This window comes from Lepidochelys olivacea (genome assembly GCF_965140295.1).
Source record: "Lepidochelys olivacea isolate rLepOli2 genome assembly, chromosome: 24".
NCBI classification, from domain to species: domain Eukaryota; kingdom Metazoa; phylum Chordata; order Testudines; family Cheloniidae; genus Lepidochelys; species Lepidochelys olivacea.
The window spans coordinates 8016884-8041493 of record NC_140434.1 but is presented as its reverse complement, the minus strand read 5'-3'; the positions used below and the strand labels follow the sequence as shown (position 1 = coordinate 8041493).

At 56.2% G+C, this 24610-nt stretch overlaps 1 protein-coding gene across 1 annotated transcript; it reads right to left on the bottom strand.

The window, feature by feature from the left end:
* Positions 1 to 762: 762 nt before the first annotated feature.
* Positions 763 to 17820, bottom strand: S100A10 (S100 calcium binding protein A10). Its single transcript, XM_084613576.1, has 3 exons — positions 17678 to 17820; positions 6320 to 6472; positions 763 to 1228 (listed from the first exon to the last, which is right to left on the bottom strand). The coding sequence occupies exons 2-3, from the start codon at positions 6449 to 6451 to the stop codon at positions 1067 to 1069; spliced, it is 294 nt and encodes a 97-aa protein (XP_084469702.1). The 5' UTR covers positions 6452 to 6472; positions 17678 to 17820; the 3' UTR covers positions 763 to 1066.
* Between the last annotated feature and the right edge of the window lie 6790 nt (positions 17821 to 24610).

Genomic DNA, 24610 nt, shown 5'->3' with positions numbered 1-24610 from the left:
CTTGGCCGTTTGCTTGGTCTGAAATCCCAGCGCTGTTTCCACATCTGTTCTGCTCAGGCTCATGGCAGAGATTTCTCTTTTGGATTGGGGCCGAGGGATGGGCGGCTCGAGAGCTGGCTCGCGGTTCATCTGGATCATGCCAAAACAAAAAGAGACAATGCATCAGCCTCATTGTCTCAAGCTGATTCAAACGCAGGCCCCGATGTGGGCCAGGGAGCGTGCAAGCTGGCTCTTTTGCACAGCCAGATTTCCAAATCTGAAGCTGTATTTGTATCAGCTTGAAACGATGGGGTTGGTGCACTTTGAACGCGTCTGAACTCGGCCAGTGCAAATCCCACTTCACTGGACTTGGCGTGGATGTCAGTGGGTGTTTCTGGGAGCACATACGTGTTTTGGAGTGTGCGAGGGAGGGGGCATGGTATGCACTTCCTGGAGACTGTATTAGGGCAGCAAGCACTGTATGCTGCATACACTTTTTTGCAGGCTCTTTAAAAAGCGCTCTTTTTATTTAAAGCCATGCAAATGTATGCAAATTAGGCAAGCCCCTCCCCCCCCGTGACCCTCAGTGTCTCAAAGCTCAGGTGCCCCTGTGCCAGCTTTGTGTGTGTCTCCAGAATGCTCTATGCAGCTGCTCTGGAAGTTTGCAAACTCCATCGTCTCCGATTTATCGTGCCAGAGCTGTGGTTCCTGCACCCTTCAGGACTCGCTCTAGAGTGACGCAGATCAGACAAGGCCGGTGCAGAGAAAAAAAACTATATGCTGTTGGGATTTAAAAAAAAAACAAAGGGAGGGATTCTTTATTGTAAGGCAAGGCATGGATACAATATAGAAATCATAAGCTGCTCTGGGGCGGGGATAGCAGGCTCTCTCTTGCCTGTTATATGGCAACTCGTGAGTCTGTTTGCACATTCAGAGGGTCACATTGCGTCCTTGATCCACATGCCCAACTTTCCATTGGTGTCAGTGGCCAGCTGGGAGCTCAGATCCAGGCCTCAATATGGCCCTCTTTATATGGCTCGGGGTTTAGGAGTTAGGCGGGGGGAGGGGGGTGTCTCCTGTCACCTCTTCATTTTCTCCCCTTCTGCTTCATGTGTACCACAAAGTAGTCGTTGCACGCGATGGTCAGCCCAGCCACTAGCGAGAAGAAGCTCTGGAAGCCGACTCTGCCGTCCCGGCACTGGTCTAGGTCCTTCATGATTTTATCCACAGCCATGGGGTCTTTCTGGTTCTGGGAAGGGAAAATACATGAAAGAAAAAGCAGAGGGGGGCTGTGAGTAAATGGAGCTGAATTTTCTCCTGGCTGAATCTGCTTCGTAGCAAGAGCGTGGGAGCCTGTTTGTGTGTCCATCCATGCTGGTGGCTCCATAGATCTTCATCTATCTGTTCATCCCCCCGTCCCACTGGCTCCATATCCATCCCTCCCTCTGTCCATCCCAGTGGCTCCCTATCCCATCATCTATCTGTTCATCCCTCTGTCCCACTGGCTCCATATCCATCCATCCATCCTTCTGTCCATCCCAGTGGCTCCACATCCCATCATCTATCTGTTCATCCTTCCATCCATCTCAGTGTTTCCATAGCTTATCTGTGTGGGGCTTTGTATAGTGCCCATCATTGTGGCATCTGGGCATCTCTTTAAAAAGACACATGCTGCCCAGTCTTTCCACTTTCTCCCTGCTCTGACATTCCCCATACATCCTAGTTTCCCTGTGCCGGTCTTTCAGGCTCCAATCTGAGTGGATGGGAGGGGCTGCCTTCATGAATCAGCTTGGAATTGGGGCCCTAAAACCGTGCAAGTTCCTTGGGTCGTGGGCAGTCTCCTTATTGGTGCATTGAACACCCCCAAGCCCCGGTAATAACTAACAACAATCTTAATTTAGCTTCAAACTCTTTCTCCCTCCACTCCCTGCAGTGTTCATAACTCAGACAGGCCGGTGCATTCCCCCGAAACTGACTGGCCTATATCCCATGCTGAACCACGGTGACTAGCAGTAAAACTCCCCCCGCCCTGTACAGAAGCTCAAGGGGTGCACATGTGGATTTCAGACCCTGTGCTGGCGTGAGTCTCTTCCTTGCGTAGCACACATCAGGCAACGCTCCCGTCCTGAGCGAGATACAAACGCTGAGCAGCGAATGTAAACTAGCTTTCAAAAATGCTTCTCCTTTCACCCCCCGCGGCCGGAGCTAAGGACGCCAATGGGCCCAGCCCTTTGAGCGCTGCGGGCTGCGTGCACGACGTACTGATGAAGCTGTGGTTCCTGCGGGCTCCTTGCCCTGGGGAGGCTTGGAACCCACAGCTGCCGGTTTCCGTTAGGCATGTGATCAAGCACCTAGTAGATCATTTAGTCTCTTCCCCACCCACGACTGGACCCAGTGGTACATTTCCTACTGCTTTTAAATGTCTGAAGTCATGTAGCTTTCACTACATCCCGTGGGAACATGAGGACTGTCAGAAGAGAGCAGATCAGGGCCCACCTAGCCCGGTATTCTGTCTCCAGCACCAGCTGCTTCACAGGCAGATGCAAGAGAGCCTGAACTGATGATGGGATAACCTGCTACCAGGGAAAATCTCCTCCAAACCCCATCACTTAGAGGTTAGCTCATGGCCTGAACCACAAGAGTTTAGATGGATCACCTCCTAGGCAGCTCTCACCGGGCCAGACTCTCTGTTGACGTCAATCAGTGTTGCTCTGTTAAAGTCAATGAATCTAGGCAGATTTACACCAATTGAGGATCTGGTTCAGTGTCTGGAAACTTGTCCTGCCTTCACCTAAGTTTCCTTTTTCTTAATGTCCTCTCATTATTCTCAGCTCTACCATCCAAAATCATCCTGTCGTGCCCAGCACAACGGGGTCCTGGTCCGTGAAGGGGCACAAGTGCTAATAGCTTCTCAGTGTGCTCTTGAGGGTTCAGATCTCAGGTAGGGACAGCGGCAATGCTCAGTGTTTGAGTATTTAAAATGAGTCTTGAAGAAAGTTTCCAGGGAAATCAATAGCACCATTTTACACTTCTGGGCTGCTGAAGGATCTCAGAGCGCATCACAACCTTTCACCAAGGCTCACTGCACATCTCTGGGAGGCAGGTGAACTTTATGAGTGGGAAACTGAATGACAGGGCAGTTAAGTGACTTGGGCAGGGTCATACAGTGAGTCAGTAGCAGATCTGGAACTAGAACCCCTGCTCGAACCACTGTCCAAACATTCCTTTCCTAGAGAAGGAAACAGATGCCAGGAGTCCTGAGCCCTAGTCCCCACTCCTCAGATTTCCAGTGTCTTGATAGGTAAGTTCCTGTATATTTTGTCTTTCGATTGGGGGGTGGGGGTGGTAAATCCACAGTGGCATTGCTCCAATGTAGTGTGAATGCTAACTGTGATGTAGGCGCGCAGCACTTAGAATGAATGGCAGGTACTGTTTCCTGCAGGATCTGTTGCAATGGGACGGTCTCCCAGGCAGAGGAAGGAGACATTTAAAGCTGGCACATGCATTGCAAGGAGTGCGCGCGCCCAGGGCTGGGGACATGGGCTTTTCGCTCTGGTTTCTAGGATCTCTTCTAATGAGACATTCTGGATGTGATCCTGGAGGACATCGATTTCTGTGCTCTGGCAGTGAAATTTCACCCTGTACCAAGGCCTGGGCCCCCTGAGTCCAAGCACAAGGGGTCTGGAGGATGCAGGTGGGAGGAACCTTTTGCCCCATGGCTTGCAATAAACAAATAGACAAATAAACTCTGTGCATCCAGGCCACCCGCCAAGCTTATCCAGTGGGTTCACACAAAGCAATGGCTGGTGAGCTCTGCGCCCGGCCCACCATCTGCAAGCAACCACAGTGTTTGCTTTACAGACTGAGGAAACAGAACCCCAAGCCGTGAGCCCGGCTGTGCGTGATAAGCAGCAGCGTGTGTGTTCCAGATGCTCCAGGCTGTTGCCACTCCAGCCGAGGACCTCTTAGCTCTGCTCTCTACCCCATACACCTGGACTGACAGGGTGTGATGCGCCTCAGCAAGGAGCCAAGCACTGAATTAGGTGAGAGGACCAAGCACAGGTTCAGATCTCCCAAATATTGGTGTCAACGTGGACCTCGAGGGCGTCATTCGAGAATTACACCGGGGTACCTGAGATCAGAATACATCCCCTACAGCAACCTCAGTCCTGTCCCTGCATTCATTCTGGATCTACGCCGGTGCCGCTGGGATCAGAAGCTGGCCCCATGTCTCTGATTGCTCTCGTGGCGGTAAAAGCAAGGCTGGGGCTTTGAAGGGAGTTAGGCACACAGCTGTCCTTGACAGCCCATGGGATTTAGGTGCCTCTGAAAACCCAGACTAGATCAGTTACAGGGGATGGGCCACATCCAGCCTTGGGGGTTCGCAGGAGCAATGCCACTGGATGGCACCTGCTTATGCCAGCTGCAGGTGAGGCCCTGCCATGGAGGTGACTGTATCCCTGGGGCAGGGGGTAACGGGAGGACTACAGAGCACTGGTTAATTGCCGATGATCTCAACATGCATCCACATAGTGGGATGGATACCCGGGGGCTGGGGCATTAAATACCAATCTCTGATTATATCAGCCTGTGCCACCCACACCAGCTTGCACAATAACCTGGCCTCTGTGAACGCTAGACGCACAGGCAGGGAAGACAGTTATCTACAAGAACCTTGGGATGCCTAGCCCCGGGAGGGAGTATTGCCTAATGGTGAGAGCGGGGGTTTGGGAGCCTGGGCTCCTGGGTCGTATTTCCAATTCTGCCACTGACTAACTGTCTGATCCTGGGCAAGTCACTTAACTGCTCCATGTTATTCATGCTGTATTACACCTCCTGAGAGGCGACTCCAGTCACTGCTCAGACATTGTGTCATTCCTCAGTTACAGGATCGCAGCTGGGTGCTCGGGAGATTTACTGGGGGGCAGGAGGGGGGAGCGTTGCCCACCTGCCATTCTCACAGGTCTGTCCTGCAGCCGTCTTCTTGCTTTGGACAGCCAAGGAGCAGGGAGAACGCAGTGCACCAGGCTGCAGGGTTATTAATAGCCCAGCACATAGCAGGCTGTTACCAAAATGCTATTGTCTTGGACGATGCATCATTTATCAGGAAGGGAACACACTGCCCAGAGTCTCTCCCCATTGTCTGTGTCACCCGCGAGCTGATAAATGGCAGGGAATCGAGTGCAGCAGTGACCCCACCCCTGCAGAGCCTCCTCTGCTGGAGGCGGTTGTGAGTCCTGGCTTCCGCGGTGCATGAATGCCACAGGGGCTGGGAGGGGGCGAAGGGGCCACTTGCCTCTCCGTGCCGCAGCTGGGAGTTTTCAAACCCAATGCCGGGGCCAATCCAAAGCCATGGGAACGTGGCCACTGGCTTCAATATGATCAGGCCTTTTCGAGAGACAAGAGTGAGAGCATCTTGGGGCTAGAAGCCGGAGGGCCAAATTCTCCAGTGCAACCCATAGGGACTCGAGGTGGAGTTGCCCTGGGGTAACAGGGCAGATCTCAGCCCAGAGACAGCTCCTCCTCATTCATCCTGGCCCCTCCCCTCCCTCCGCTTCAAAGGCAGCAGTGAAGCAGGAAGGAGCCCACCACACCTCCCCCCTAAAGCCTATCCCATACTGGGGAAATGCAGCCACCTCTGGGGAGAAGCCTGGCAGCCAGCTTACGCCAACAGCCATGCACCCAGGCTGAGGTTTTCAAAGCCAGTCAGCTGCCTTTGCCACGTGGCTTCCTTTGACGTGAACAAACAGCAAGCTGAAGGGCTAAATTCCATAGCTGGCTTTGATTGAGCGAGTCAAAGAAGAATTTTTCGGAGGGGAAATCGTCCGAGCATTATTTTACATGGCTACTGCGGCAGCACCGAGAGGCCAGCTGGGTCGTGCCCTCATTTTGAGGGCAGAATAGTTTCTTCATTTGAAGTGAGAGTTTAGCTGGAAAAATTATAATCACTCAGCCTGGAATTTGACCGGGACTCTGTCTGTCTGGATCCTATGCTCTTTCTTTTTTGACCCTTGTCTGTCCTGTCCCATCTAGTCCATTTGCCCGTCCTCCCTGCTCTGTCTGACTTCTCTGATATGGTACCTGAACACCTTACCCTGACTTGTAAAAACCAGCTAAAGTATAAACCGGTTGGGACCTTAATTTTGCCTCTGAAGGTGCTTCCAGCTGCACACCGCCCCCTAGCACCACCCTGGAGCATCACTGCTCAGTCCTGGCCTGGAGGGATGAGCGTCGCCCCCCCGCCCCCAAATCACCAGCCACTGGGACGAGCCAAGTCCCTCAATGGACCGTGACAGAAGGGATTAATCAGCAAATGAGCTTATCGGCATTTCTGACTCACATCCAAAAACCCAGGGAACTCCTTGTCCATCAGCACCCGGAGATCTTCTTTCGTCAGGTAGTTCTTGTCACCGGCGAATTTGTGGAAGGTGAACATCAGCGTCTCCATGGCATGTTCCATCTGAGATGGCATCTTTGCGCGGGTCTTTTGAGCCTGCCCAAGCGGAGAGAAATAGCACAGACAACAGTTAGCTTTGTTTTGTCTCAATAGCTGAACTCAGTTTTATCCCAAGGAGCAGGACCCCCCCATGCTAATTACTATGAGGGACGTGGGCTGTGCCGTTCGGATTCGTAGCTTTCGAGGTCAGAAGGGTCCCCATTAGATCATCTGTTCTCACCTCCTGAATATTGCAGGCCACAGAGCTTTACCCTTCTACCCCTGTATTGAGCCCAATAACGTTTGACTAACGCATCTTCCAGAACGGCCTCCAGGCTGGATCTGAAGACATCACGACATGGAGAATCCACTGTTCCCCTCAGTAGTTTGCACCCTTATGATTAAAAACCGGTGCCTCGTTTCTAACACATCTGCCAAAGCTGCTAGCTAGTTAGGTTCTTACTCCCGCAGGCAGCCATCCCTGTGGGTTCTGAGCGCTCAGACCCGAATGGAAACTTTCCGTGGGTTCAAAAACCTGTTGCCAACGTTGTCGTATTTCTACATCTGCCTAGTTTTTAGAGGGGGTGGAGAACTGCTGGGATACAGAGAGGCAGACGCTGGAGAGGCCAGGAGAGTTGGGATAAAGGTCGGATCAACGTCCAAACCTCTGGACTTCCTTCCCATTTTAGCTCTGCTCGGCACGATGCTCACAGTCGCTGGCTTGTGCAGCTGGAGTGAAGGATTTCATTGCACAATAAATTCCTTCCCGCCTCAGCAGTTAACCCCCGATCAAACTGATACAATACACAGTCTCACCCCAAAGGCAGGACATTCTAGAACACCAAAAGGAGAACAAAATGTACCAGGGGAACTATACTCTCCTAACTCACAATACAGTTTATGGGACAAAAACCTGCTTTGGATGGGGGCAGCGTGGAGAGTTTGGTTTAAATTAGAAAATGGGGGAGTGACTGGACAATCGCTGTGATTTTTCTTTCGTGTTCCAGCTCTAGGGAAACGACTACGTCTCCCAGCTATTTCTGTCCAGGTCGCCTGATGCCTTGAAACTTTAGAGATGGTTTAGGTATTTTCAAGGGAAACCCTGGGTTAAAGCACTGGTGAGAAATGGTTAGAACAGAGGTGAGCAAACTACGGCCCGTGGGCCATATTCAGCCCGCGGGACCCTCCTGCCCGGCCCCTGAGCTCCTGGCCCGGGAGGCTCGCCCCCGGCCCCTCCCCTGTTGTACCCCTCCCCACAGCCTCAGCTCTCTGTGCCTCTGGCACAATCCTCTGGGCGGGGGGCTGTGAGGTCCTGGGGCAGCGCAGCTCGGTGATCTGTGCAGCGCAGTGTGTGGCTGGCTCCAGGCAGCGCGGTAAGGGGGCAGGGAGCAGGGGGTTTGGATAGAGGGCAGGGAAGTTCAAGGGGATGGTCAGGGGGCGGGGGTGTGGATAAGGGTCAGGGCGGTCAGAGGGCGGGGAATGGGGGGGTTGAATGGGGGCAGGGGTCTCGGGGGGGGCAGTCGGGGCGGGGGTCCCGGGGGCGGTCAGGGGTTGGATGGGGCAGGGGTCCTGGGGTGGGGGGGGCATCAGGGGGCAAATGTAGGGGGCGGGGGCCAGGCCACGCCTGGCTGTTTGGGGAGGCACAGCCTCCCCTAACCGGCCCTCCATACAATTTCCGAAACCCGATGCAGCCCTCAGGCCAAAAAGTTTGCCTGCCCCTGGGTTAAAAACTGACTCATAACGTACTGCGGAGAGATTCGTAGATTTCAGAGCCAGAAAGGTCCATTATGATCATCTAATCTGACCTAGCACAGGACCAGGACATGGAATTTTATCCCCTTATTCCTGAGTCAAGGTCAAGAACTTGTGCTTTGAGCCACAGTTAATTGTTCAAAATATAAATCCCCATGAAACTCACCTGAGACAAGCTTAATATAAAAGCAAAAGACACGGCTAACAGCTGATTTTCCTATCTTATGCCTTTCGTAGCAAGATCCTTAGGAGCTCAACAATCTCTGCAAACTACTTAATAAAATTATGAGCCAAAAGCTGCCAGCGCACGTATCCTAGGGCAGATTTCCAGCCTGTATATTCCAGGAACACTTCTCCCACCACTAAAATGCAATCACCTCTGGGGTGGAACATGGCAGCTGTTTATCAACTCATGGTAACGCTATGCAGCAAGACATTAGAGAATGTCCCACAGCGATCAATCCCCCTGAGAGGGGATGGAGTGGGTGATGTAAGAGGGCTTCTCGCCCCCTCCCCCTCTCTAGCATCTATGAATATGTGATTCACAGCAGCTTGGGACAGGAAGTAAAGACGATTCCTATTTCCTGGGGTAATTTGGGGGTGAGCAGGATGCAACTAGTGGAGTGGGTGTATAGCTGAGATGCATGTCCAGGCTAAGGAGAAACCTGACAGGTCTTAAAATACCCAGGAGCCATGCCTAGCAGCATGTGTGTCCCCAAACTGGTTACCCTGTACACTACACAGCCATACGGAGCAGCGGATGTCTGGAGAGCAAGCTTAACAGAAAGACTTGACCAGAGTCAGTAGGGAAAGCAAGGCTGGTTGGTAAACGCTGTGGATTTTTTTTATGAATTGTCAAAGCAAAGTCTTTCAAGGGAAGATTCCTTTCTCTACCCCCCACCAGGAACGGGAGACTTTGATCCATTGCCAAATCCAACTGCCTCGTACACTGCTGGGTAGCGAAGAGAAGTGAGAACAGGGGCGTGGAGCAAATGCTGCAATCCCATGAGTAGGGCCTCCAGGGGTGGGGAAAGAGTAATCGCTTCCAAAGCTCTTTAAAAAAGTCCTCCTCGAGCCATCTTTGCTGTGGGTGAAAGCAGCTTTTCTGCCGGGATCCCTTGTTGGTGTTTTACAAGAATATAGCCCTGTCTCGATGGTGTACATGGTAACATGCCTTGGGATGCTCCTTCCTTTAAAAAGTAGAGATAGATGAAAGACGACAGACAGAGGGAACCAGCTGGCTTGAGGAAGTGTGAATGGGACATGGAACCTCTCTTTCCCTGGTCATCTGGTGCAAATACATCAGTAACAACATCTCACTGATGCTGGGTGTGTCTCACGTGCAACGTGTTTGCTGGGTCTCAGTCCCTTTCTTAGTGGCCAAACATTCCCGGCACGGAGAGCATCCTTATAATGTGTCCTCCTGTCCCAGCAGAGAACTCCCTCTCCAACCTCCAGAGGGGGTCCCCTGAGTATGTGGGCGGGGCGTGTTGGTGGGAGAGCGACGGGGACGCTTGATGGGCTGGGATAACGGATGAGCCAACCCGCAGCGCCTCGGGATGGACAGCGCCATGGAGAATTCGCCAGCATGAAGGCTCCGCTGGCAGGGTAAGGGTTAAAAAGTTTGCTCAAGGGAATCCGTTCCAGAGCGGGCAGCAGATTGCTGCAAGCTGAGCAGCAGCTTCCTCCTCTGGGGAGCCAAGGGACTTTGGCCAAGAACGCCTCCCAGAGAGCAAAATCACCCCCCAACGTCAACCACATGCTCGGCAGGCCTCAGAGAGCTGATCACAAGGCGTGTGCGCTCCCCACCCCACCCAGAGGAATGCAAAGGGAGGGGAAGGACTGCCTTCTGGGCTACATGCCCCCAGGGGTGTTAACAGCTGCTGCCCTCCATCGGGGACCCTAGGGAAAGGAGCCCCGCAGACACTCAGCGCATCCGTGTGCCAACAAACATGAGGTACAAGCGATTCCACTAGTGCACAGCAAGTCCCCCACACGCACATCCCCTCCCTGCGCCACGCGCTGCTCTGAGCCCCTTGGAAGGGATCAGGAGCGAACCGCGTCATCCCTGAGCATTGAGATGCGCCAAGGGGTCTGTGGGGGCGGGGTACGGACCTGGCACCCAGCCTGCTCCCATCCGGCGAGCAGGGATTTCTCTGGAAGACTCTGAAGTCTGAGGGATGTTAGTTCCAAGTGCTCAGTGTTGGGGGAAACGTTTCCGGCCTCCCCCAGGGTACAGTGGGATAAATGAAGGGAGCCGGCAGCCAGTGCACGGGGCATGCCACCTGCTCTGCCCAGGCCTCGTTCCTTTGCCAGGCAGTTGTTGGCCCAGCTGGGCATTTGTGATGGCTTTGGAGCTGCACCAAAGAGGCCCTCAGCCTGTTCTCGGCTTTTAAGGACAGCCACCAAAAAAATCTCACCACGCTCACAGCTGCCATTTTTCCTCCTCCCCGAGGACCGTTATTTTGGCCCCCTTCGGAAGACATGGTCCCCGTGGTCCCCGTCCTCTGCTGTTCCATTGCAAAGGCGGATGCACGAGTTGCACGAGTTCTAGGGCACGGATGCAGGAGTTAACAGCCCGCTTCATGGCGGACACTTGCTCCTTCCTAGGGGCGACTTCTGCCTGGCGCCCGCCTGCGACACTGGTCATGCTATTGCCCACGGCATTCGGCAGTTCTCCCCTGTCCTCTCGCCCCTTGGGGTGAATTAGCAGAGCCCTGCCATCACTCCAAGCTCAGGGCGCAAAACCTGGCCAACAGGCCGCGCCTAAGAGCTCAATATTATCTTTTGGGGGCCGTAATCTCGGCCCCTCCTGGGCCACTTCGCCTCGCGCAGACTCCTCGCGAGGAGATGGGAGCGAGCACCAGCCGCCTCTCCTCTATCTCTGCCGATCCGAGCTACTGCAGTCTTTCCGGGAAGTTGTTTTGCCATTCGGCCTTGGGAGAAAGAGGAAAACCCCGAAGGGCAGGCAGAGGGGATCGGGCAGGCTCCGAAATCAAAGCAATTGGGTCCTTGACCCCCTTCGTAGGTGAACGTCTGGCAGCGTCAGGCCAGAGATGAACTGAGGGGGTTGGAGTTCAGGCCGGGCGTCCCGTCTGGGGTCGAGCTTGATGGTTGCAGAATCCTACCAGCTGCTGTGATGAGATTCCAGCCGCCGAGTTCAGCTCCTCTGACCACATGGCCACCATCTGGCGTGGGGACCGACCTGCCATTCTCCGCTGTTCCTGTGTTATCCCTGTGTGACCCACTGTGGAGTGGGTGCGAGAGCATGTTACACGGCCAGCTAGAGAGGTTTAGGTTGGGCTGTCGCATCTCATGCTTCTAGCTGTGGAGATCCTGGTACCGTGGCCAGTCGAACGGGGCACTTGGAAGTGATACGACTCTGAAACTGGGGGAGAAGCGTGGCTTGAGGTCCTGATGCAGACCCGTCTCCAATGAGGGCCCCAACTCATCTATTCCCTCAGGCCATATTGTTCTCTCTGGTCCATTTCCCATGGATGCGGTGCTCATGCCATCCTTTAGAATAGAGGCTGGGGTGGGAAGTGAGAGGCCCGTAGCAAGGGAAAAACTCCCCAATTCCAGTTGTGTAACAGGTGGGTGACAATCAGCAAGACAGGAGGGATGCAGCCAAGCCAGTATTCCTTGGGAGCTGTGTTTGGCCCCTGCCTGTCCAACCCAGGGCAGGGCAAAGCCTACAATGAGAGCGTCTGAGCAAATACAATGAAACAGCATCTAAAGCTCCAGCCCCATCCCAGCGGTGGGAGTTTGCTGGGGCCCCACGCAGGCAGGGTTTGTTTGCTGACAGGGCGGGATGGAAAAATAAACCCAGGGCAGGATGGAAAAATAATCCTGATGTGTGATAAACAGGACTCTGTTGTTTCTGGCCAGGTTCTCCTCTCCCCCTGAAACCGCAGTCCACACTGGAGCACTGCAGGTCACCACACCCCACCCACCCCCCATCCCAGGGTGTCCTCCCTGCCCCTGCCAGGCCTGAGCTAGTATTTTCCAGCCCTGCTGAAAAGTAGCCAGCAGAGCCTCTGAGGAAATGACTCAGGTTGTTCCATCTCCATCCAGGAGCAGGATCAACCTGTCCTGGGCTGGTGGGTTTTCTGCTGCCTCAAACAGTCAGCACAGCCACCAAAGCTGGGGACAGATAGCAGAGGAACTGCGCAGGATGACACCCAACCAGCCTGGGGACGGGGAGGGGAACGCCAGGGACAAAGCTCTTCACGGAGACCCCTTCCCACCTGTCATAAATATAAAGGGAAAGGTAACCACCTTTATGTATGCAGTAACATCAAGCCCCTCCTGGCCAGAGGTACAGAATCACTTACATGTAAGGGGTTAATCAGTTCAATTAACCTAGTTGACTCCTGACCAGAAGGACCAATGGGGAAAGAAGATACTTTCAAAGCTGGGGGAAGATTTTGTTTGTGCTCTTTTTTTGTTCCCTCTCAGGACAAAGAGAGAGACCAAGCAGGTAACCCAGCTCCTACGGAAATGATACAGCTAAAATTCCAGAAATTGTAAGCAATAGCAAGGAAATGCATTAGATTATCTTTTGTTTTAGCTTGTGAATTTTCCCTATGCTAAGAGGGAGATTTATTCCTGTTTTGTAACTTTGAAGTTGAGCCTAGAGGGGAATCCTCTGCGTTTTAAATCTTTTTATTACCCTGTAAAATGACCTTCCATCCTGATTTTACAGAGGTGCTTTGTTGACTTTTTTCTTTATAATCAAGTTCTTCTTTTAAGAACCTGATTGGTTTTTAGTGTCCTAAAAACCCAAGCATCTGTGCTCACCTTGTTAACCTATTGGTTGGTATATTATTCTCAAGCCTCCCCAGGAAAGGGGGTGAAGGGGCTTGGGGGATATGGCTCCAAGTGGCCCCTCCCTGAAAACCCAAGCATCTGTGCTCACCTTGTTAACCTATTGGTTGGTATATTATTCTCAAGCCTCCCCAGGAAAGGTGGTGAAGGGGCTTGGGGGATATGGCTCCAAGTGGCCCCTCCCTGAATGTTTGTTTAAATCACTTGGTGGTGGCAGCAATACCATCCAAGGACAAGGAAAGGAATTTGTGCCTTGGGGAAGTTTTTAACCTAAGCTGGTGAAATATAAGCTAGGGGGGGTCTTTAATGCGGGTCCCCACATCTGTACCCCAGAGTTCAGAGTGGGGAGGGAACCCTGACACCACCCATTCTCGGTCAGACGCTAGCCTGGCACTTGAAAGCCCTGGGTTCAAGTCCCTGCCTCACCACAGGCTTCCTGTGTGGGTCACTTAGCTCCTCGTTGCCTCAGTTTCCCATCTGTAAAATGGGCGCTGTGAGGATAAATACACCAAAGATTGGGAGATGCTCAGATACTACAGCCATGGGGGTCAGGTAAGCACGATAGCAAAATGTCCCCTTCTAGTGAGTTGCACTAGGGTGATCCGTTTGTATAGCAGTAGCATCTAGTAGCCCAGTTGTCGGCAAGGGCCCAGCCATGCTAGGTGTTGTACAAATACATAGCAAAGAGACAGCCCCTGGATAGTCTGTTGCAAATCACTGGAAGAAAAAGACGAATCTCCCAGTTAAATCCCATTTGGGAAGCACGGATCATAACAACACTGAGCTCTTCTATAGGGCTTGCATCTGCAGATCTCAAAGCACTTTGCAGAGGAGGGTTAGTGTCATTAGCCCACATGACCGAGGCCCAGAGGGGGGAAGGCCCACATTTTCCAAAGCAGAGGCCCTACCTCAGGGACGCTCTAGTTGTTGGCCAGAAAGCATCTTTTTTTAAAAAAAAGAAAGCTCAGGTTCTCATGGTCCCAGATCCTGAAATCAACCAATCAATGGGAGTTAGGGGCCTAAATACCTTTGAGGCTCTGGGCCATGGCTCCAGAAACTGGGGCTTTGAGTAAAACACCAAATATTGTAAAACTGGCCATAAAATGTCAAGAGTGGACACAAGGATGCCTAGTAATAGCTGTGTGGCCTAGTAATTAGAGCAATGGACTGAGAGCCAGAACTCCTGGGTTCTCTTTCCTGGTGGGAGTGGTTAGAGAAGTGCAGAGACAGGGCTTCTGGGTTCTATTCCTGGCTCTGGGATGGTTACTGGTTACAGCACATGGCTGGGGGGCAGGACTCCAGGTTCTATTTCTGACTCCGCCCGTGCGACCACGGAGTGAGGCTCCGTGCCTCGGTTTTCCCATCTGTGAAATGCTGCCTCTCCTGGGAGGTCTTCGGATGCAACATGATAAATAAGGACACAGCATTCGGACTGAATTATCCAAACACAGCAGGTCTGCCTTAGAGCGGAGCGGTTTTTGTATTCCCTTTCAGAGCAGCGTCTGTCTCAGCAGGATTGCAGCCTGCTCCTTGCCAGGCCTGGGGACTGTCCTGTAGCACTACTGAAGCCAGTGGGCCAGATCCCCAGCTGGTGTGAATCAGTATAGTGCCACTGAGGTCAATGCCAACTGGCACCAGCTGAGGATCTGGCCCTTGGCCCTCCTTAGTTCTGCATTTGCTTTGCCCTGAGATCTGCAGCTGGTGTCTGAAAACCTCCATGGGAAAAACAGGAAGCCCAGCCCAGCTTGGCAGTTGTGCCCACTGTGCTCGGGGCTGCTTGCCTGGAAAATTGGCCAGAGCCCCTCATCAGCTCCACATTCGAACTTCACTTGGAAAAAGCCCCGGGAACAGAGTGGCAGGCCCATCCCTCCAGATCCAGGAAAGAAGGGGGGCTGGAATGCAAGTCTCCTCAAAGGACCTCTGTTCCTGGATCGTCAGCTGGGGCTCATGCCAGCTCCGCTGCATTGTTCTGTCCGCTAGAGTCTGGCAGGGCGTGCACCATTCTCAGTCTGAGAACAACACCACCCCTAAGATCCTGCCTGAGGCAGCCTCCAGCCCAAGGGCAGGTTCTGAGGAGCAGATCAGAGAGATCCTATTGAAAGGAGCCTTCCCAGAGCAGGCACTGGACTGGAATCCAGACTGTGAGTGAAGCCGAAGGGAGCCTTCTTCCCAAAGGGTTATTCAGCCAAGTCACGGACCCAGCTCTCCGTCCCTCCCTGCCCGGGACATGCCCAGTGACAAAGTCTGGGTTCTTAGGAATGGGAGCCTACCCACACACACCGGCACAAAATGGGTGGAACTCAATTCCACTGGGATGAGTCAGGGGAGCATCTGGAGCATTCCCAAAGGGCATCTCCCTCTGCAGGGCAACCCCAGCCCAGCCCCAACAAGGAAACCGGCGCTGTGCAGAGAGAGAGCAGCAAGCAGGGAGGTGGCAAACAAATATTTGAAATAAGTCATACATTTTCAACAAGTGAGTACAATTAACCATTGGAACAATTGACCAGGAGTCAGGGTGGATTCTCCATCACCAGCCACTTTTATCTCAAGATTGGGTGGTTTTTTTTTTTAAAGAAAGATCTGTTCTAGTTCAAAAGGAGAAGTGGCCTTGGTATCTATGAATCAAACCAGGCTCCCAGCAAGAAAAGCAACTCCGGCTGGAAGCCTGGATCCTTGGAGTGTCTGAGCAGCGCTTGGAAAAGAACATGAATGCATCCGATGAAGTGAGCTGTAGCTCATGAAAGCTTAAGCTCAAATAAATTTGTTAGTCTCTAAGGTGCCACAAATCCTCCTTTTCTTTTTGCAGATACAGACTGACACGGCTGCTGCTCTGAAACCTGGAAAAGAACAAAGTGTCCTCAGAACCTGCCCCATGTGGTAAAAACTGGCTGGCTTTCGACGCTGTGATTACACGTCCCTGCACGTAACCACCTCTCTCTCTTCTCCATCGATCCGTCTTGCTCGCTCGCTCTATGGCAGCTGTACTATCTATAGCAAGCACCGCATTGGGGTATCTTGCGGGAGCACCAATCTGGCTCTCTTGCGCCTCTCCCTTGGCCCCACAGCAGCCATTGAAAGTGTTCAAGCTGTTTGCATCCCCTTGTAAAGCTCAGAAAGGGCCTGTCCCCTCGCTTCCCGGTTGCCCAGTGTCTGAGAGCAGGGGCCATGCCCAGGCTTCCCAGACCGTGGGACGCTCGCACCAGTTCTGCTCCGGACACGGCAGACCCCAGGCAGCGAGTTACCAGTGGAACCCCACATCCCGATGCAGCAGGGAGTAATTTGGTCCTGACTGTCAGAGGTTCTGTGGCCTGCAGTGTGCCAGGAGGTCAGACCACACCAGATCATGATGGTCCCTTCTGATCTTAAAGTCGATGAGCTCGCGAAGGCCTTGCTCCGACTGGCAGCTGACGTGAATGGGACTGTGTAGCGTGAGTAGCTGTTCCTCACCTACACTCATGCACACACAGGGCACATTCCCCCTTTGGGGTGACTCCCCTGCGTGCAGCGGGGCTCCCCCAGGCGTGGGTTTGGCTCCATCCTGAGCACTAGCAAAGGGGGCGTGGTCCGAGTGCTCCGAAGAGCAAAGCAACCTTCGCACTTTGCCATTGGTTAGACACACCCAAGATCTGTGGGGCAGAGGGGAGCATGGAAAGAAGAGGGGGCTGGAGAGACCCCACCCCACGCAACACATGCAAAGGGGTGCAGAACAAACCGACAAGCCCGGCTCTTCGGCACAAGGACAGGGCCCTACTAGATGCTAAAAGTCTAATCCACCTGAGCCTCCCAAAGAAAGCTGGGGTCCAGCGGCAGCTCCCAGAATCCCATCCCAGTGCAGACTTCACTCCGTCCCACGGCAACATTCACACCCGAGCGGGACCCCAGGGAGGGGACACGTCCCAGAGCCCTTTCTGTGTTGGGGGGGGGAACATCGATGATGCCCCCACAAGTGGCACCAGCAGATAATAGTAACGAGCCTGTCCCCGATAATTCTGCCCCCATGACGGACCGACAGACCCTCTCGCCGCGGCTGCCCTCCCTGCCGAATGAGTGACGCCCCAGGCTGCTGCTCCTCGGGGTGTGTCCCTGCCCTGGGCGCTCTGGGCTCCTGGACAACAGCAGCAGCTACAGTGCTGGGAGTGACCACAGCATGGTGCCACCCCCACAGGGGCTGGATTGGGGCGCCCCGGCTGGGATTATGCTCCCCCCATCCCCAGGGGCAGCAGGGCTAGGGCTCCCCTCTCCTAAATCCATCTTCTGCAGCCTCCCCCAATTCCTGCAGCAGCAGGCTCTGGGGTACCCCAGCGCTCCGACTCCTGGCTGGGGGGTGGTGGGGGGGAGAGCAGAGCTGCGGCACCTCCCCCGCCCCCGTCCAGCTGAGGCATCCAGGCTGGGGGGCAAGAAGAAAGCTCAGAGCCCCCCACGCTGGGGCGTGTCCACAGATGGGGGCTTTACCCCTCCCCGGGGTTAGTGCCCTGCAGGAGGGGCTGGGGGGGCAGGAAGGCAGCCCAAAGCCCCCCAGGGGGTGTCCGGAGATGGGGGCTTTGTCCCCCCAGGTCAGTTCGCTGCAGGAGGGACTGGGGGGCAGGAAGGCAGCCCAGAGCCCCCGCAGGGGGTGTCCGCAGGTGGGGGCTTTGCCCCCCCCGGTCAGTTCTTTGCAGGAGGGGCTGGGGGATCCCGACTCACCTTGGCTGGGACGCAGGAGCGCAGCAGGCGTGCGGGGACCGAGGCTCAGGACTGTGGGTGGGACCGGAGCCGCCGGCCCTATAGACTCTGCCGGGGGAGGGAGGAGATCCGGGGCGGGGGAAACCTGAGGCCGGCCCGGGCGGAGCCACGCGCGGTTCCCTGCAGCCCCGAGCCCGGCTCGCTGGTGCCCCCTGCCTTTGGCACCGCGCTCCGGGCCGGCCTGCGCCCAGCCGCCGGGCGGCGAGAGCCCGTCTGCCCCCTGCCCCGCCCCGGCCGCCTGGGGCAGGGCGGGCGGAGCCGGGCCGGCCGGGGGTTGGAGGCACCAGGTGGGCGAGGGAACAGCTGGTCTGGCCCCGCGCCTGAGAGACACGGACCAGCCTTCCAGGCCAGCTGTGTGCGTCTGTCCCCGCAGCCCGCTCCTGTCTGTCCGTCCAGCCAGACCCAAACACCGCTCCTGTCTGTCCGTCCAGCTACCCGGATACACCGCTCCTGTCTGTCCGTCCAGCTACCCGGATACACCGCTCCTGTCTGTCCCTCCAGCTACCCGGAGACACCGCTCCTGTCTGTCTGTCCAGCCAGACCCAAACACCGCTCCTGTCTGTCCGTCCAGCCAGACCCAAACACCGCTCCTGTCTGTCCGTCCAGCTACCCGGATACACCGCTCCTGTCTGTCCGTCCAGCCACCCCCAACACCGCTCCTGTCTGTCCGTCCAGCCAGACCCAAACACCGCTCCTGTCTGTCCGTCCAGCTACCCGGAGACACCGCTCCTGTCTGTCTGTCCAGCCAGACCCAAACACCGCTCCTGTCTGTCCGTCCGTCCAGCCACCCGGATACACCGCTCCTGTCTGTCCGTCCAGCCAGACCCAAACACCGCTCCTGTCTGTCCGTCCAGCTACCCGGATACACCGCTCCTGTCTGTCCGTCCAGCCAGACCCAAACACCGCTCCTGTCTGTCCGTCCAGCCACCCCCAACACCGCTCCTGTCTGTCCGTCCAGCCAGACCCAAACACCGCTCCTGTCTGTCCGTCCAGCTACCCGGATACACCGCTCCTGTCTGTCCGTCCAGCTACCCGGAGACACCGCTCCTGTCTGTCTGTCCAGCCAGACCCAAACACCGCTCCTGTCTGTCCGTCCAGCCACCCGAATACACCGCTCCTGTCTGTCCGTCCAGCCAGACCCAAACACCGCTCCTGTCTGTCCGTCCAGCCACCCGGATACACCGCTCCTGTCTGTCCGTCCAGCCAGACCCAAACACCGCTCCTGTCTGTCCGTCCAGCCACCCGGATACACCGCTCCTGTCTGTCCGTCCAGCCAGACCCAAACACCGCTCCTGTCTGTCCGTCCAGCCACCCGGATACACCGCTCCTGTCTGTCCGTCCAGCCAGACCCAAACACCGCTCCTGTCTGTCCGTCCAGCCACCCGGATACACCGCTCCTGTCTGTCCGTCCAGCCAGACCCAAACACCGCTCCTGTCTGTCCGTCCAGCCACCCGGATACACCGCTCCTGTCTGTCCGTCCAGCCAGACCCAAACACCGCTCCTGTCTGTCCGTCCAGCCACCCGGATACACCGCTCCTGTCTGTCCGTCCAGCCAGACCCAAACACCGCTCCTGTCTGTCCGTCCAGCCACCCGGATACACCGCTCCTGTCTGTCCGTCCAGCCAGAGCCAAACACCGCTCCTGTCTGTCCGTCCAGCCACCCGGAGACACCGCTCCTGTCTGTCTGTCCAGCCACCCGGATACACCGCTCCTGTCTGTCCGTCCAGCCACACCCAAACACCGCTCCTGTCTGTCCGTCCAGCTACCCGGATACACCGCTCCTGTCTGTCCGTCCAGCTACCCGGAGACACTGCTCCTGTCTGTCTGTCCAGCCCCCCCGGAGACACCGCTTCTGTCTGTCTGTCCAGCCCCCCCGGAGACACCGCTCCTGTCTGTCTGTCCAGCCCCCCCGGATACACCGCTCCTGTCTGTCTGTCCAGCCCCCCGGATACACCGCTCCTGTCTGTCCGTCCAGCCAGACCCAAACACCGCTCCTGTCTGTCTGTCCAGCCACCCGGAGACACCGCTCCTGTCTGTCTGTCCAGCCCCCCGGATACACCGCTCCTGTCTGTCTGTCCAGCCCCCCGGATACACCGCTCCTGTCTGTCCGTCCAGCCCCCCGAATACACCGCTCCTGTCTGTCTGTCCAGCCACCCGAATACACCGCTCCTGTCTGTCTGTCCAGCTACCCGGATACACCGCTCCTGTCTGTCTGTCCAGCCACCCGGATACACCGCTCCTGTCTGTCCGTCCAGCCAGACCCAAACGCCACTCCTGTCTGTCCGTCCAGCCACCCGGATACACCGCTCCTGTCTGTCCGTCCAGCCCCCCAGATACACCGCTCCTGTCTGTCCGTCCAGCCAGACCCAAACACCGCTCCTGTCTGTCTGTCCAGCCCCCCGGATACACCGCTCCTGTCTGACCGTCCAGCCAGACCCAAACGCCACTCCTGTCTGTCCGTCCAGCCACCCGGATACACTGCTCCTGTCTGTCCGTCCAGCCAGACCCAAACACCGCTCCTGTCTGTCCGTCCAGCCAGACCCAAACACCGCTCCTGTCTGTCTGTCCAGCCCACCGGATACACCGCTCCTGTCTGTCTGTCCAGCCCCCCGGATACACCGCTCCTGTCTGTCCGTCCAGCCAGACCCAAACACCGCTCCTGTCTGTCTGTCCAGCCACCCGGAGACACCGCTCCTGTCTGTCTGTCCAGCCACCCGGATACACCGCTCCTGTCTGTCCGTCCAGCCAGACCCAAACACCGCTCCTGTCTGTCTGTCCAGCCACACGGAGACACCGCTCCTGTCTGTCTGTCCAGCCCCCCGGATACACCGCTCCTGTCTGTCCGTCCAGCCACCCCCAACACCGCTCCTGTCTGTCTGTCCAGCCACCCGAATACACCGCTCCTGTCTGTCTGTCCAGCTACCCGGATACACCGCTCCTGTCTGTCTGTCCAGCCACCCGGATACACTGCTCCTGTCTGTCCGTCCAGCCAGACCCAAACACCGCTCCTGTCTGTCCGTCCAGCTACCCGGATACACCGCTCCTGTCTGTCTGTCCAGCCACCCAGATACACCGCTCCTGTCTGTCCGTCCAGCCAGACCCAAACACCGCTCCTGTCTGTCTGTCCAGCCCCCCCGGATACACCGCTCCTGTCTGTCTGTCCAGCCCCCCCGGATACACCGCTCCTGTCTGTCTGTCCAGCCCCCCGGATACACCGCTCCTGTCTGTCTGTCCAGCCACCCGGATACACCGCTCCTGTCTGTCCGTCCAGCCAGACCCAAACGCCACTCCTGTCTGTCCGTCCAGCCACCCGGATACACCGCTCCTGTCTGTCCGTCCAGCCACCCGGATACACCACTCCTGTCTGTCCGTCCAGCCACCCGGATACACCGCTCCTGTCTGTCCGTCCAGCCCCCCAGATACACCGCTCCTGTCTGTCCGTCCAGCCAGACCCAAACACCGCTCCTGTCTGTCTGTCCAGCCCCCCGGATACACCGCTCCTGTCTGACCGTCCAGCCAGACCCAAACGCCACTCCTGTCTGTCCGTCCAGCCACCCGGATACACTGCTCCTGTCTGTCCGTCCAGCCCCCCAGATACACTGCTCCTGTCTGTCCGTCCAGCCCCCCAGATACACCGCTCCTGTCTGCCCGTCCAGCCACCCCCAACACCGCTCCTGTCTGTCTGTCCGTCCAGCCACCCGGATACGCCGCTCCTGTCTGTCTGTCCAGCCACCCGGATACACCGCTCCTGTCTGTCCAGCCATCTCCATACACCACTCCTGTCTATCTGTCCAGCCATCCCCTACACCACATCTAATCTAATCTATCTATCTATCTATCTATCCTGCCCGGCCCCAGGAATTATTTAGAGTTAAGGGGAGGGCGAAGGATGGGGACAGGATGTTCAGAAACCCCAGGGAATGGGGCCAGCTGGGTACGGAGGTTAAAGAGAAAGGGGGGGGACGGTGTATGGGGCTAGATAGGTAGGTGTATGAGGTGTTTGGGGAGGGAAAGAAAGGAAGAAGCACCAGGACCTGAAGGGACCACACCCAGGGCAGGGCCAAAAATAACACCTCAGATCAGCAGTCCTGCCCACCCTATCTAGCCCCATACACGCCCTCTCTCTTTAACCTCGGTAACCAGCTGGCCCCATTCCCTGGGGTTTCAGAGCAGCCCGTCCCCACCTTTCCCCCTCCCCTTCGCTCTCAGTCATTCCTTGGGCAGGGCAGGACCGCTGCTCCAAGGTGTTATTCTTGGCCTGCTCCCAGCCCTGCCCTGGGCGCGGCCCTTTCAGGGCCTGGCGCTTCCAGGCCCCTGTTGGGAACTTGCTGCGGGAATGACGGCCTTGCCGCTCCGGTTCTATTTATTGCCTGGACACATACAGTGCGGGCAGGGCCCGGGTAAACTCCCCTCCTGCACCCCTGGCGCCGGGCCTCAGGCAGGCTCCATCTCGTGCAGCTGGGTGGTTGGATCTTCATGCCCCGCTCAGTCCGTAGCTGCGGCTGCCGATGCACCTCAGCGCCGACTGGCACTTTACTGCGACACCGTCACTCAGCCGTGGGGGAGCTGGGCTGAGTCCCCCGCCCCGAACTCATCTCCCTGGGTGCGCACCAAACAGCCTCTGCCAAGCGAGGCTGGATTTGCACTGGGGACCCGGAGACGTGCGGCCCCACTATCTCACCCCGAGTCCCCTGAGTTTGAACTGGAACCTTCTCTGCTTGAAGTCCCAGGCTGTCTAGATGCTGAAGCTCCTCGCTCTGTGGGGCAGCTGTGGGGAAAATACGGCAATTGCTTTTAATGGCCGTGCAGGCAAGGGAGGAAGCCGGCAATTGACGTGGCCAGAGCCGTTCTGGAGTCTGGGTCTTCTGAGCAATGGTCTCCAGTGGTCGCTGAGCACGTAGCAATGCCAATGAAATGATTGATGGGGCCCTGATCCCCACATGCCCCATCCCTGTGCTTGGGGAAGGCCAGGGCGCATGGGGGCTGAAAATGGCTTTAATTCTTATGATCACGTGTCTTGCGGTAGCACCTGGGAGCCCCAGTGGTGGACCAGGACCCCATGGTGTTTGGTGCTGTACAAACACAGAACAAAGAGACGCTCTCTGCCCCAAAGAGGTTGCAATCTAGGTAGTCACCGTTGGGCTTCCCATGTTCTGGGTGCAGACAGGGCCTTGCCTGCCTCCCACTAGATGTAAGTTGGGGCAACCCGTGGACTGTCCTACCAGACCTATCTGGACCCATGGAAGCAGAGAACAGGCAGAGTGCAGGGTGCTCTGGGTACTCCCCAAATTCGCCCCCCACGCCAGGGGCTGGGAGCGGGGCCCCGGGGGAGCCCTTACACCAGCCCTGCCTGGGCCGGAGAGGCCTCAGCACAAGGGAGATTCTCAGGAGCCGTTTTGGCCCATATTGCAACCCCTTTCTGCAGCCCAGGGCGACTGAGAATCCGGCCAGCATGGGCCATCCTCTCTCACCTCTGGGCAGCCTGGGAAACCCCTCTGCCCTTCGCAGCTGGTCCGGCGCCGCACTGATGAGACTGAGCTGTCTCACGCACCCCGGGGAGATCTCGGGGAGCTCACACAAGGCCCAAGGCGTGGCTGTGGGTTGACATAGCTGTCACAGAGGGCAAGTCCCATGGCCCTTTCGGCCAGGGCACCAATGTGGTAGCTTCCCATAAGGCTCAGGAGATGCCAAGAGGCTAACCTGCCACAGCAGAGAACCAAGGGCATCTCTTCGCCCAAATGGAAACAGCACCAGGCTACTGCCAGCCCAGCCACTTCCCTGCTGTGCACAGAGGACCCCTGGGACAGCTGAGTTATGCCTGGGCTAAGAACCAGCCAGTGAGCGCATCCTTCCCCGGGAGCTGAGCTGGGACTTCCCTTCCAGGCTGGGCAGGGAAAGCTCAGCCCCACCAAGGGTGGGAAATAGTTTCCCTGCGGGTAGAGTCCTTGCTTGGCAGAGTTTCGTGTCTCCATGCTAAGCCTTCCCCTGATTGCCGTCGCAATGGGTGGTTTCAGCACCCACTGCCCGGGCACGGGAGAAACAGTTCAGGCTTGTTCCACGGGAACCTTCAGAGCCCAGGTGCGTCTGGGGCCAAACCCTGAGGCCCAGCCCAAAGCTTTGGGACACTCAGAATCAGCCCCGGATTAGAATCTTACAGGCCTGAGGCGATGCCCACTGGCACCGAGACCTCGTTTACGCCACAGCGTAAAGGGGCCTTAGGGTGGGTGGAAATGGCCCCCGAGAATCCCCTCTGCACAGATCCGGCGTAAGGGCCCTGAACCCACGTGGGGCGGATTGGGGGCGTGGCCAGAGTACACTGCACCGTGGCTGTTCTCTGCTCCCCAAGGCACATCGGGAACAGAGCATAAGTTAGAGCCAACCCGAAGCTGCTCTGACTTACGCTGTGGGGGCGGGCAGGGCTGCACAAAGTTGCCCATTGGAAGACCATGTTTTCAGGTGCTTATAACTTTGCCAGACTTCAACTGTTTGGGCTGAAACTTTCTGTGATCAGGGTCTGCCTCCGGCTGAATTCTGCTGGGAAGTTTTAACTAAAATGGTTCAGTCATTTCTGAGAACAAAGTCAGGGAAATAAACCCAAACTAAACAAACCTCCCAGGTCATGTTTTCTCGACCTTTCATCATTTTTGTTGCTCTTCTCTGGACTATCTCCAGTTTGTCCACCTCTTTCCTGAAATGTGGAGCCCAGACCTGGACACAATACTCCAATTGAGGCCTAATCAGCACGGACACCCCACAATAGTCCAGCAGGTGTCGATTGACCTTCTTTTGTTGGGGAGGGGGTAACACCTTCTGCTACCGATCAGCGCCTCACACTAAGTAAATTCTCTCTCCTGTCCAGGGATTTACATAGTCACAGAGGCTCATAATAGGAC